The 15,631-nt window shown below is 32.6% G+C and overlaps 1 protein-coding gene across 1 annotated transcript in view; it reads right to left on the minus strand.

Annotated features, from left to right (window-relative positions):
- The window catches only part of Syt7 (Synaptotagmin 7), a 266,016-nt gene that overhangs the window by 20,449 nt on the left and 229,936 nt on the right, over window positions 1-15,631 (minus strand). The window contains exon 4 of the mRNA XM_089713449.1: window positions 12,724-12,877. Within this exon, the coding sequence (XP_089569575.1) occupies window positions 12,724-12,877 (154 nt within the window). The remainder of the gene's footprint in view (window positions 1-12,723; window positions 12,878-15,631) is intronic.

Below are 15,631 nucleotides of genomic sequence, written 5' to 3' on the forward strand. Positions count from 1 at the left end.
TGTTAGTACATATTTAACTTAAATAAATAATAATTTCATTTCATTTTTGTATTTTTAAACAATTGATAGGTACAATATAATTTTCAATACGTTTTGCCTTTACGTTTTAAGTTTTGATAACTTCCAAATTCAAAATGTTCGAGAAGCTTATTAGAACTTTTTTTTATTTTTTTTTTTAATTTGGCAAAAGAAAAACACGAACTGACTGCAAATATCGCTGATTAGTAAATATATTTAAAAACGTGACAGTGCTAACTAAAACTAAAATCTATTTATTTATTTTGTGTTTACGTGATTATTTATTTATTATATGTATTATATATTATAATTCTATATATCTATTTTGAAAGCTTAGAAATCTATTTCTTCAATATACAACCTCCTCTACCTACCATTTTTGAAGGAGAAAGCATGGAAAAAGATTATTATATAGTAGAAGTCAATATTTGCACTCAAACCACTGGAAGAGCTGAACAGATTTTGATAAAGATTAAAGATACAGTTTTTACGTCTGAATGCGCGGCATTTGTGTGAGCAACTAGCTTGAATTGTTTGAACTAGTTTTACGCCCTGGTTTCTCTCGATCGCGTCATAGAACGCTAATTAAATTATTAAATGTGTAATGTAAACGGTATGGTGTGTGGATATCGGTATCGATTCGGTATCGTTATGGTTTTCGGTATCGTTGTTACGAATAAACATGTTTGTTGAAAAAGATTCGTTAAATTATAAGATATATAAAATATAAATCTAAAATAAAAAGGAAATAACATTTTGTCTGTTTCGTGTTTAAAATCTTATATAGATATGTACCTAGTAAATATAGGTAAAGTGGAATTGTTAGATAACCATTTCCCAAAAGAAAATTAATTCGTTTACCGAAGTAAACGCGTGGTTGAAATATTTTATTGTTTATTTTTAACGATTTCACTCAAAAACTACTTCATCGATTTTAAAAATTCTTTTACAATCAGAAAGCTATCTGTATCTTTACCGCATATCGTAGACAATAAGTATTTTATATCCCGAGTCAATCCATTATTATCCAGTCGAAGCCGGATCAAATGGATCACCTAAAGTCTTTACTATCCATACTAATATTATAAATGCGAAAGTAACTCTGTCTGTCTGTCTGTTACTCAATCACGCCTAAACTACTGAACCAATTTGCATGAAATTTGGTAAAGACATATTTTGATACCCGAGAAAGGACATGGCTACCTTTTATTGCGAAATATGTACCACGGGCGAAGCCGGGGCGGACCTCTAGTAACATTATAAAGAGAAGATATTTGATTGTTTATTTATAACACTTTAACTCAAAAACCACTGAACCAAAATTAAAACTTCTTTCACCATTAGAAAGAAGCTTAGCTGCCGCGTAAAATAAGCGCACATTTTCATTCCTCGTATAAATCCAGGTGAAGCCAGGATCACTCAATAGTAAGTATGTGAGGAAATAAAGTGAAACTTAGTATTTTGATCGCGAACTCAGACGGTCGAATTCGGTCACTTATTGCCCTCTTGAATTATTTATATCGAGCCAGAATCGGTAAGATTTCCTCGGTTTTGTAGAAGCGTTTAAATGTTTTATTTCTCGTGTATTTTATTTCGATTTTGGTGGATATTATAAATGAACTAGCTGTGGAACTAGTATGCCAGCGGTTTCTAACTTAACGAATCATATTATACCAGAATGTTGCTTTTGAAATCTATCATAAGAAAAAAGCGTGTCTGTCAGAGGTGAAACTTCTTTGGTAACATACAAAGATACCAAAATCGTCGCCTTACTCGATGACGTGACGGTATTGCCATGACGTGACCTTAAAATTTTACTCTCAACGGGCCTGAAGGAACTTCACTTCAAACATCAAAATCCGTTGCGTAGTTTTAAAGCATACATAGGGACAGACAAACAACTGCGGTATTAGACTTTGTTCATACTCTGTAATGTTTAATCCATATTACATATTTAATATTTATTAAGCGCAGGTTTTTCGGATTAAACATAGCATTTTTAATGGAATTTCCATTCATTTCTTGGATGGATGGATTTTATTGTATTATTATTTACTAGCTTTCCGCCCGCAGCTTTGCCCGCGTTTTCAAAGAAAAACCCGTTCCCTTAGGATTTCCGGGATAAAACCTATCCTATGTCCTTTCTCGAGTATCAAAATATCTCTATACCAAATTTCATGCAAATTGGTTCAGTAGTTAAGGCGTGATTGAGTAACAGACAGACAGACAGAGTTACTTTCGCATTTATAATATTAGTATGGATTGTACAGCAACGAATTAAAAATAATAATCTTAGTTACATAATAAATTATGTAACTAAGATTATTGTTTTTAATTCGAAAACCTAAAATAAAATACATTTTACTCAATGCAAGAAAATATTCTACCAAAGAATACCCCTGAGAACTTGATGTTAATAAATTTAAACTCTATCTCCTTCTGTATTAAGTTTATTTTCCTTTGAAGGTCAGACCAAGCACGCAGTTCAAAATTTAATAAACTCCTTGCAAAGATAAAATTTTAAAACTTCACCGAGTTATTTTGAACGTATTGTAGAGAATACTGACATTTTATATTTGTAACTAGCTTACCGCCCGCGGCTTCGCCCGCTTTGTCTAAAACCCAATAAATTATATACTAAAACCTTCCTCTTGAATCACTCTATTTATTAAAAAAACCGCATCCAAATTCGTTGCGTAGTTTTAAGCATACAAAGGGACATAGGGACAGAGAAAGCGACTTTGTTTTATACTATGTAGCGATGAAGCAAAGAAATGTTATTACTTTTGTTGGAAAATCTAAGATAATATTAACATTTAGAAAATAATTGTATGCTTACACTAGCTGGACTCGCAACTTTGTGTGCGGGCTAAAATTATTTTTTTTTCATTTTGAATTTCTTGATAAATGAACTATCCGCAAAAAAATATAAATTACATAATCGATATAAGAAGTCTTGGGAATTCAGAAATTAATTTGAGTTTTACAATATACTAGCTATCCGTCCGCGGCTTCGTCCGCTGTGTCTAAAACTTAACAAATTATGCACATAATCCTTCCTCTTCGATTGCTCTATCTATTAAAAAACCACATCAAAATCCGTTGCGTAGTTTTAAACATTTACGAATACAAAGGGACATAGGAACAGAGAAAGGAACTTTGTTTTATTTCTATGTAGTGAAGAACAGAATATTATATGAAAAACCTAGAGTAGGAGATAGACACTGTTATGGCACAAGGAACAGAAATAGAATTGAAATGCCATTTTTCAGATTAGCTAAAGTTAAAAATTCATTTATGGGTCAAGGTATACGCTTTTACAATAGAATTCCTCATAATATTAAAGAGTTTAGTAGTTCTAAATTTAAAATTTATATAAAAAATGTACTAGTTCAGAGAGCGTACTACAGTATTCAGGAATATATGGACGATAAAAACCCATGGAGGGTTGTCGCGTAAAAACCACAGGACAGTTCTTTGGCATGTTATTATAATATACTAGCGGTCCGCCCCGGCTTCGCCCGTGGTACATATTTACGTTTTCTCTACATAAAAACCATCCTCGTACTTCAAGGAATATAATAAAAAAAGAATTATCGAAATCGGTTCAGCCGTTCTCGAGTTATGCGCTTACCAACACATTTTGCGATTCATTTTTATATATAAGATTATGATGTTACATATGTATTTTGTAAAATTGTAAAACTGACATGATTTAAAAGAGCAACTATGGAGTTTCTTGCCGGTTCTTCTCCGTAGATACTGCTTTCCGAATCGGTGGTAAATTTTAAAATATGTAATGACGTTTCAAAAGTGCTTCTATAAGAAATCTAATTGAATGAATAAATGTTTGAGTTTGAGTTTGAACCGAGTAAAGCCAAGGTAAGTAACTAGTATTAATGTAGACTCAACATTTAACTGAGTTTCGAGGAAATAAGCCGAGATCTAAGGTTATTATTTATTAAAACGTCAAAATGTTAGTTCCTTACAAAATAATTTCAGTAAAATGTATTTCAGTTTTCTGGAATGTTCAAGTTACAATTTAATGTTAAAATAAGCTTTCCAGGATATTTTATATTACTTAGGAATATCTCTAAAAGGAGTAGGTAGGTATCACTATATTATTACGCTTTATCTGTGCCTATGTATGCTTAAATCTTTAAAACTACGCAACGGATCTTGAAGCGTTTTATAATAGATAGAGTGATTCAAGAGGAAGTTTTCAGTATATAATTTATTAAGTTTTGGATAAACCGAGCGAAGCCGCGGGTAGAAAGCTAGTCTTTTATAAATTTGTTTATGAAATTATAATGTAGTGATAAGTACACAAAAAATATTGAATGGCAATTCCTAACTTCCTAGCTAATATTATAAATGCAAGAGTAACTCTATTTGTCTGTTTGTTTCTTGTTCTTGCCTCAACCACTGAACCGATTTAGATTAAACTTAGTACAAAGATAGCTTGAGACTTAAGAAAGTACATAAGATAGATTTTATCCCGGAAATCTCACGGGAACAGGAACTATACGGGTTTTTCTTTGTCTACGCGGGCGAAGCCTCAAGCAGAAAGCTAGTCAATTATATTAATACTGAAACAGACACTTATTATAAGAAATAAACAATTGACCGAGCATGTAATAGTCAAAGAAAATATATTTCTTATGTTGATCAGACAAAATTATTAGGTACATTTTCCTTTGTTCGCTTTTTAGCGACTGATCAGACAATAAACATCAGACAAATGTTACATTCAATTAAATAAATAGAACATTATAAAATATGATATTATATTCAAATAAAAATACACGAAGAGCCATTAAAATTTCAATACTTGTGCGTACTTCTGGCTTCACTCGCGTAAGAGCGTTGTAATTAAACTGGAGTCATCATCTCGGTTTGGGATTTTTATTGAAGACATAAAATGTTTCTGTATTTCTCGTTTTTTATTAAAATGCCAGATTGTCTGGTTTCGCAGTAACATCGGGTTAGTATTTGGGATTAATTTATTACTTTAATAAATGCCAAAAGGAGAGGATAAAACGGGGAAGTTTGATGGATTGTAAATTCATATTTATTTTTCATATTACTAATGTATATATTTTGATAATATGTTTTATATTACCAACAAAAATAGAAACAATAACCCACTATTTTGATAATAATAATAAGCTTCTTTTTATAAACGGGAAGGCTCGTGCAAAATTTATAGATTTAATTTTGTAACATACGAGAGTTTCGCATTTATAATATTAGTAAGGAGAAAGATCTTTTTATAGAATACCGAAATATGTCGCAAAAATATTGTAATCTTGACAATTTCACAAGTTTCTACATATATGTACTTTGTATAAAGCTTCGAGGCTATAAGTATTCATCCTTGAAACTGTAATACAGGCTACATTCGCGTAGAAAGAATGCGTCGTAGCATTGTATCCTCGTAGAAAATCAATACTAACGCAAAACTTTGAAAGCAGTCACTTTACGAAACGACTATTCTTTTAAAAGTTATGGTTGTTGACAATTTTGAAGCGTGAGGTAGCGTGTTTTGAAATATTAAATCTTTTATAAGTGTGCAGTGCATTTTAAATTATTACTTTGTAGTTAAATTAAATGGAGTTGTTTTATGTCCTGAGTTTTTATTCAGTTATTCCTATTTTTAACCGACTTTATAAAGAAAACGATGAAGCCTTGATGAAGAAGGTTTTGTATTATTATTATCCTATTTTAGACATACACTTCGACTTGATATAGAATAGTCTATATTTTATTTTACCTTACGGCGTAATTTTTACTAAGTATTTGTTAATTTCACACGACTATATTATAAAAAAATCTTAAAAAATGCTTCAATTCTTACTCTGAGAATAATTAGAAATGTTGTTTACTCGTTGTTATCCTAGTACTTCATTACATAGTATAAAACAAAGTCGCCTTTTCTGTCCCTATGTCCATTTGTATGCTTAAATCTTTAAAACTTCGGAACGGATTTTGATGCGGTTTTTTTAATAGATAGAGCGATTCAAGAGGAAGGTTTTAGTATATAATTTATTAGGTTTTAGACAAAGCGGGCGAAGCCGCGGGCGGTAAGCTAGTTTATAATAAAAAACAATTTTTACTCCCAAGCCAACATGTTTACGAACACTCTATCATCTTATACAACATTCAAAATTCAAGATACCGCATACAATGCCAAAACATAAATTGTATCTATCTATATAATGAATGGGTGAGATAGGGCTCGTAAGTTATATGTACATATTGGCAGATATTCGCCATTTTCTTGTGTTTTTAACGGATTTATTACACGTTTTTTTGGTGTTTTACGCTTTGAGGGATGTTTTGTGACGCGGTTTTTTGTGTTACGGTTTGGGGGATGTTGTTTTTAATGAAGTAATTGAGTAAGTACGTGTTTATTTTAATTTTTCACTCAGTAATAATTCATATTAACAATTATTATTTACCTATAGGGTAGACTGGGTACGGTTGAAACAATTTCACTTATAACGACCATAACTTTGCTTTTTATAACCCGAGCGATGAAAAATATATGTCAAATAAAAGAGCATGTATCTGGCTACAAATAGGCGCTATGTTTTTAGTTCCATGTGCATTATTTTTAATAGTAGATCAAATTAAAAAAATAAATCCGATTTGTTTCAACCGTCCCCATACCAGGGGCAGTTGAAACAGTGATTGGGGTAAGTTGAAAAATATGCGAATAATACAAAATATAGTATTAAAATATGTTTTATTGATTGTTTATTTTATATCTAACAATAATTAAGTAACTCTTTTACAATAAGGTCTGCTCTCTTAATATGGTGACATAAAAACAAGACAGAAGTACCTACTCCTCATCTTCTGATGATATCTCCTCTTGTACATTTTTCTTTTATGCTTTTATGGTGTTTCTTTTACATTTTCCTCCATCAAATTTCTTCCTTTTTGCTCTATCCATCGCTTCTTCACTTGCTTAGCTCTTGTTCGTTTCAATATTAATTCTTGCTCTTTTCTTATCTCTTCCTTATCTGGTGTGTTAGTGTAAATAGTAGACTTACTGATTTTTCGCTCTCTATTATTATACCTTCTATTGTTATATCCTCTATTATATCCCATTTTTTTATTTTCTTGTTCGCCAGAGTCATCTCGCATTCGAATTTACCTTAGAAGCGAATAATCGTGCTTCTCTGCCGCTTTTCGCAATGATCTCCGGTTTTCACCTCCTCATATGCGTCTTTGTACTTCAATAAGTCTATTTGTCTTCTCGAAATCTCTCTTACACGTACTATCGGCATCTAAAAAAACAAAAAATAGTTAAAACAATGTTTCAACCGTACCCAAAAAAAATGTTTCAACCGTACCCAACTCCTACTTTAGGTAAAATACAGTTATAGTAAGTGTAACAACAATGATACACAAAAACTTGTCACAATGTCATATTCCACAAGATTCACTTCAAACAAAAACGCACACTCAATACTGTCACTTAAATAGAAACGCCAATAATTGGAAAAATCTCCAAGCAAAAATACTTACTTTTGGTCATAAAAACACAATAGGGTCTTATAAAATCAGCTGAAGCGCGCGGAGATCGACGCAACATTGTGGTTCGTGTTTAGAACAGTTGTGCGCTTCATTTTCCCCTTGGACCCATAACCCCCCCACCAACGGTTTGCGAGATATTCGTGTTGTTTCAACCGTCCTTTGTTTCAATCGTACCCAGTCTACCCTACTTAGGTAAATACATATTATTATACTGCATGATCGTTTTAGCCATACTACATTTTATGAATTCCAGATTTTATGAATAGAATAGGCGAGTCCCAGTAAGATAACACTAAATTTAAACAAACAAACATATTTGTTAGTATCATATTCTTTTATATGTATAAAATCTTTTATTTATTACATTCTAGTAAAGCTATGAAAATGACATGTCAAAAACATATTAAGACGCATAGCATTGCATTTCTGAAAGCGCCAGTCGAAATTGAAATTGTGCTCAATGCGGGTGAAATTTCCATGACAATCCATCCATGCATTTGAACAAGAATAAAGAGCTATTCGCAATTCGAGCACGGGAATATGGTTCTTATGCAATCTTGACGGTGCTTCTTATTAAAATGAATTCAAAACCGTTTTGAGTTATGATTACCCATTTTCCATTGGATATTTTCAATTCAACGATCGTGGATGTAATGAATTTGAAATACTAGTTATGTCACGCGTCTACGTCCGTCTTGATGAATATTTTTTTATTATAAGTTTTAACGGTCATTATTTGTCACAACAATGTCTAAGTTTAAACGTTCATTTAAATCAGGCATTCAATGAACGCGCTAGTCATTCAATCAAATAGCAGATTCAACCAGACGACTGCGACATATGATTTATACCCGGCGCGGCCTAAGATGATCCCTATGACACTGACAGTTATTCTCAAGAGACAAACTTGTAATGGCGTCACCATTAAATTAGAAACGTATTGGAGGCGTCTAAAAATGGCATTTATTAATTTTTACGTAGCTTTATGCCATTACAATGATATTCCGTTGGAATTATAACAATTCTTAACATTTACGAGAAATTATATCAATCTGACTTTACGTTTACGTCCTTCAAAACTTACATCGTTGGCATTTATCGACTAGTGCGGAAAGTATCGATAAACAAATTTCGATAATGGAAACGAGTTCACATTTTTTCCATGCTTAAGCTATAGTTTATTCTCTATTGAATGGAACAGAAGATCGCAGCATACTTAATTTATTAATTACCGTTCGCGTTAATTTACTTACCTATGATAATATAAGTTTTTTAGAAAAATTAAATGGGGGATTCCATTTTCATGATAAAATAATATACACTGTGTTAAACGGGTTAAAGATTACGAGAAAATGATAAGGTGCATTTTTATGTTTTGGAAAACTTTCGTTTTACTTACCGTTTCGTTTACATAATAGACGTTAAAAATTCATTTTATAATATTTGTAAAAACATGTTTACCGACGTGGCTGAATGCAAACCACGCCTTAGCCTATAAAATAGTAAAGTATCGACACGATCCATCATACGAGCAATCACTAAGACGAACTGTCATAGGGATCATCTTAGGCCGCGCCGGGTATACCTATCGTTATCGTTAATCTGTTTAGTAGGCAGATTTTCAAAAATTATTGTTATTGTTATACGTTTTAAAACTAAAAAATGAAAGGGGACATAGGACAGAACAACTATTTTTTAAAAACTAAAAAAAAACATTACGTTACTTAAAAAAAAACACTCTTCACTCATGAAATTATTGTATTGTCACCGATCCTTGATAATTGTTCAAAGTTTTAACAAAATCGAGTCTAAAGCAGTCCGCTACATACAAACATACAAGTGAAGCTAATTTAAAACTGTTATAATTATTATTGTAATAAAAAAAAAGTGAAGTCCCATGTCCCTAGTGGGGTAAGGGGCAGATGCATTATACATCTGTTTCACTGATCGATTTTCTTTAGTGACAAGTAGGTGATCAGCCTTCTGTGTCCTGCCAGACCAAGGCATTTTTTTTCTTCATCTCCACCGGGAATCGAACCAGGACCCCTCGGTGTTACGTTCACGCGTCAACCACTGTACCAAGGAGGCGGTTAAAATTGTAATAATAGGTCTTAATCTCTACTTATACACACACACACAACAGGATATTAAAATACTTTAAGCCAATAAGAAGACTAAATTCGATTTAACTTAGGTATTCACAATTGCCTTCAATAGCCTGTTATCGACGGAAACAGTCCAACTTTAATCTGGCTGTTTCAATCGTAACTTAGAGAACTTAAAATAACTTAGCCTGCGAATGACGTTTAGATCTCTGAGGTTTTTATTTCTATTAGATAATTCTGTTTTATTTTATTATATTGTTTTTGGGTCAAGGATGTTTGTGTGAGTACTCGTAAAAACGGCTCTTCGATTCTGGGTAGAATTGTGTACAGAGATAGATGTTAGAACAAGTTACATATCAATTCTGTATCTACAGATGTATCTACATTTAATATTTTATCGATGGAAAACGAATGTTACAGTTAATCTTTAATAGGACGAGAAACAAATTGTTTTAGAATTTTTGTCTGTCTGTATTTATCAAGCCAAAAACTACTGCGTGCAATAGATTGTAGTGTCCCTTGATTGCAAGTAAGTATGTATATTTAAAAATATAATATAAATTCCATTACATTTACTACATGAACAATATCGCGAGAAAAAACTAGTCACCAAAAATTATAACAATAAACAAAATCCTCTGTTGTGTCTGTTTGTCTTATCACGATCGTTATAAACTCAGAAACTGCTGCACCGATTTTCATTACGTTTTTAGCAATGGATATCGTAATTCGAAATGGGTCATAATACTCGAGTAAAATTTGAGTAGGTATATAATTAATAATTATTAATTAGTTAAGTGTTAGACTACGGGTTAAGCCGCGGGTTGAAAGCTAGTTTTATAAAATTAGATTTTCTGACCGTACTTAAGAATAATGTTTTTACCTTTAACTGCAATAAAAAGGTATAAACCCCGTTTTATTTTCATTTCCTTAAACACTGGGAATGGATTAACGGTAATGGATTCGACTCTTCGTGAATAGCAATTAAGGTTCATTTAAATAAGCAGGTATTCCCTTTTTAATTTTTTATATAAACATTTATAATTATAAATATACATATAAGGAAACAATAACGATTGGCGGTTTGTTTATTTAAAATAATGGCTACATGCATTTTTTGTATTATAGTTTACTAGAGATCCGCCCCGGCTTCGCCCGTGGTACATATTTCGCAATAAAAGGTAGCCTATGTCCTTTCTCGGGTATCAAAATATCTCCATACCAAATTTCATGCAAATTGGTTCAGTAGTTTAGGCGTGATTGAGTAACAGACAGACAGACAGAGTTACTTTCGCATTTATAATATTAGTATGGATACACACATCAACGTAGATAAACGAGGTGTTCAAATTGTGTAAAAAATAACGTAAATTTATTTTATATTTAAAACTAATAACTACTCTTTCCCTTTCCTATTCTTCAGCTTTTCATTTTTCATAAGTGTGTTTAGAGTTTTTTGTACATGCAAATATGTGTTCTAGTTCATTGTATCAAAGCCTATTTTACCACGCATTCAGACGTATTAGCACATAGAAAGATAGAGATCCGAGAACCTAATTTTTCAGAACATACACATTGATCAACATTTATTACAAGATGACTCAAAAATTTTTTAAATAATTAATAATATAAAATAAAACAGAGCATTTTTTTAGTAATTAAAACAGTCAAGTACCTATTATAAATTTCTATTTGAATTTTTTTTTGAGTAAATTGAACATTTTGTTAAATTTTTAAATAAAATAAATTGCTCATTCCATAACTTAAATTAATTAATTTAAAACTTTGAATCATCTTGCCAACAACACAGAACATTTAACAATCTAAGCTAACAACAGTAACATCAAGTTAAACGACCAACACTTAGAAAATAAACTTTAACTGTACTTACTTTGCCAATTTTTATTTTACTTAAAATTCAGAATTTTAAATGCAAAATACTCTAACTTTAAATACAGTGCAATTTCATACAAATACTTCAATTTGGAAGAATTTAAATTTTAATCAAAATGCATGTTGTGCAAATAGAATTTATAATTTTATTGAAATTTTAAACATAGGAATTGGAACTTTGGTTAATCTGATTCAGATTCAATATCGAATTTGATTGCCTTTTTACGTCATCTCATATATTTTTTATATTTGGACACAGATAAACAATAATTTAAAAAAAAACGTACAAACTAGATATCATTCATAGAAATCTAAATAACAAGACACATAGAAGTGCTATAATGTCATAATTCGTATGAAAACCGCTGTCGCCAAAATCAACACATTCAAACCGAAAGCTAAACAGTACACACAAGTAAACTATGCCTTTTATTGGACAGCTTGATTTTAGTGAAAACTAACTTATCTATTAAATTAAGCTTTTGAATATGTATCCTAACGCACGAATTTACGGTTTATTTTAGAATAACATCCCTAAGTATACCTATGAGACTTTTTGCTCCAATACGAACAAACGTGATAATAAGAATGGTCGACTGTGTCATTCATTGTTATTTCGATTACTATGGTGACACTCGTAATACTTGTAAATATTCTATAATTTTAAGGAAAAACGGCATTATTTCTAAAAAAAAATATTTTCCGATGAAATATTATTCCTTTATAAGTATAATTACAACTTGTGGAAGAATTTCCGCAATGGGAATTGCTGAAACACACCATGTATACACTCATACGTCTCCAGAGCAACTGAACAGTGACGAATGCACTGGTGATGTGCAAATCACCTGAGTGGCGACAAGGTCACGCACGCTTACGACTTCTAGTGTCTTGTTATTTAGATTTCTATGATATCATTACTTCCTTTCAAATGTCAGAAGTTATTTAAAATTCTTATCCATGCAAATATCGAATTATATCTCAAATAAAAATTTCAAATTCATATTTTTTTTAATAAACATCAAATTCGACATTCAAACCAGCCAGACTTCGACTTACGTCATTCCGTTCGGCACAGTTAATCAAAACCATTGCCATCAACCACAGAATAAATTTTTAATCTGCGTTGTGCTCGCACAGATAATCAAATTCCATAACTTACAGATGGGTGAGGTTGGTGCTCCTGCTTGACATTCTGGAGCTGCTTGTTGTGGGCAGTTGGCGTTCGTTCGCCCTGCGTGGTGGACGCGCCTGCGACTGCTCCGGCGCTGCTGCCGGCGGGGGACTTCGTTTGCGGCGAGCTGGTTGATGTTGTTCTGGAGGAGGTTATGATATTAATCTTGTATTCAACCATTTTCAGTGTATTTATAAAACTAAGGGCAGAGACAAATGTCATAGACTACAAGGTATAAACTGCTATCGCTAATTATTGACATAAGCTAAAAATTTTGTTTGTGGTCGTCGTCGTCGTTGTTGACCGAATGCTTAGCAAAACATCATACGATTATGTCAATTAGTATCGATAGCGGATTTTATTCCTTAGTGTTTACTGTTTTGCCATTTGTCTCGGCCCTTAGCGTTCTGCGCGCGGCTTCGCCCGCTTTGTAGAAAACTTAAAAAATTATATACTAAAACGAACACTAGTTCATTATATTATTTTTCAGCCCGACGCGAGTTTACGAACACTTTACAGCGACATGGTCACGGGAAACCAGCGGGAAACAGACAGATGGAAAAAAAAATCAAGATAAATTGGAGGTAGTTCACAAATTGTCAACATCTCGACCGCTAACTAAACAGCAGCGTTTAATTTGAAGAGGCTCGATTATCAACGACTTATTTTACATCAAAATGGTAATGTAGGATTTTGATTTTAAGGTATGTATGCCTTTCTATATGCTGTTTGCAGAAATATAATAAGTGATCATTTTCGTGGTTCACTTTTCAATTAAGTAAATAATATTGCTTACTTTTAGTTTATTTAATACATGTTTTATGTAGTGATTGAATTAAACCAGAATGTTATTCAATAGAATCACAAGTTTTAAATATTTAACAAATTTTATTAATACATTTTATTTAGATCTAGTTTTTATTAAGATTTGATTATAATTTGATGTGTGTTGTAATTTAATTTGTAAAGTGAAAAATAACAATATCTGTAACTACTTTCTTATATTATAAAGCTGAAGAGTTTGTTTGTTTGAACGCAATAATCCCAAGAACTACTTGTCCGATTTAAAAACAATCTTTTGGTGTTAGATAGCTCATTTATCTAGGATGGCTATACGTACATATTATATCATCTCGCTAAGGGCCTGTTCAGTGCGACGCGGATGACCTACGCGGACGTCCGCGACGGACGGTAAAATGTATGAAACCTTACAGCGCGTTCAGAGCGACGCGGAGCTGTCCGCGTCGCGGAGAGCTATCCGCGCGCGGTCGAAATCGCTCCGCGCCGCTCCTCCGCGCCGCGGATGTCCGCGGGTGGACGGTGCCTGGTTCTAATGTATTTGTTCAGTGCTCGGCGGACAACAGTCACGCGGAGCGGATGTAAAGTACTGTCGTTGTCATGGCGGCTGCGTCAAATGTGCAAACCGAGAGGGTTACAGTCGATCCCGATCCGCATCGCACTGAACGACAAAATCATCCGCGACGGACGCAAAACCTAGTCCGCGTGCGGACGGTCCGCGTCGCACTGAATCGGGCCTAAGACCAACAGGAGCGGAGCAACGCGAGTGAAACCGCGGGGCGCAGCTAGCGTTATATTATAAAAATATAATTTTAAAATAAACGAATATTATTAAAGCGTTCAACTATAAAACATTTAAGTTTCCGTCTGCAATATATTTCCCCAAGGATCGAACAGAGGTGAGAAGTGAGAACGTAAGCGGAAAATGTTCAAATCCCAAATCACATTGAATTTTCAGTTTTTGAAAAATGTTTTACTGTTTATCGTAAATATATTTTTATAAAGTACATATATATATTTTATACGGTGTTAAAGTAATAATACATTTATATTCTTAAAATTATTATGGTTGGAGGGTAATTATGAAAATGTTTATATTATGTAGATGTTGATTATTGTTGTTAATGTGAATGCTATGATAATCAAGTAATATTTTGAAGGAAATTTTTTATTTTCTTTGTTAGTTTATTGTTCTGTGATAAAACTATACAAAACTGAGCCAAATAAGAATACAAAAGTTGTAGGTACTCACGTAAGCATTTCTAAAATAACAATATTGTGTTAGAAAATTATTATTTATATTCAATTTCAGAAGGTTGTATACATAGAAATCTAAATAACAAGACACATAGAAGTGCTAAAATGTCATAATTCGTATGAAAACCGCTGTCGCCAAAATCAACACATTCAAACCGAAAGCTAAACAGTACACACAAGTAAACTATGCCTTTTATTGGACAGCTTGATTTTAGTGAAAACTAACTTATCTATTAAATTAAGCTTTTGAATATGTATCCTAACGCACGAATTTACGGTTTATTTTAGAATAACATCCCTAAGTATATGAGACTTTTTGCTCCAATACGAACAAACGTGATAATAAGAATGGTCGACTGTGTCATTCATTGTTATTTCGATTACTATGGTGACGCTCGTAATACTTGTAAATATTCTATAATTTTAAGGAAAAACGGCATTATTTCTAAAAAAAAATATTTTCCGATTAAATATTATTCCTTTATAAGTATAATTACAACTTGTGGAAGAATTTCCGCAATGGGAATTGCTGAAACACACCATGTATACACTCATACGTCTCCAGAGCAACTGAACAGTGACGAATGCACTGGTGTTGTGCAAATCACCTGAGTGGCGACAAGGTCACGCACGCTTACGACTTCTAGTGTCTTGTTATTTAGATTTCTATGGTTGTATACTTTTATGTCACGGTTTTCTGGCAGACATTGCTCGTACCAATAAAACTGCCTTTCACTATTTTATAATATTACTAGCGGTCCGCCCCGGCTTCGCCCGTGGTACATGTGTACGTTTTCTCTACGTAAGAACCATCCTCGTACTTCAAGGAATATAATAAAAA

This window comes from Colias philodice, chromosome 30 (genome assembly GCF_061535455.1).
Source record: "Colias philodice isolate Cphi_HAF_F1 chromosome 30, ilColPhil1 Martin Lab GWU primary, whole genome shotgun sequence".
Classification (NCBI taxonomy): Eukaryota; Metazoa; Arthropoda; class Insecta; order Lepidoptera; family Pieridae; genus Colias; species Colias philodice.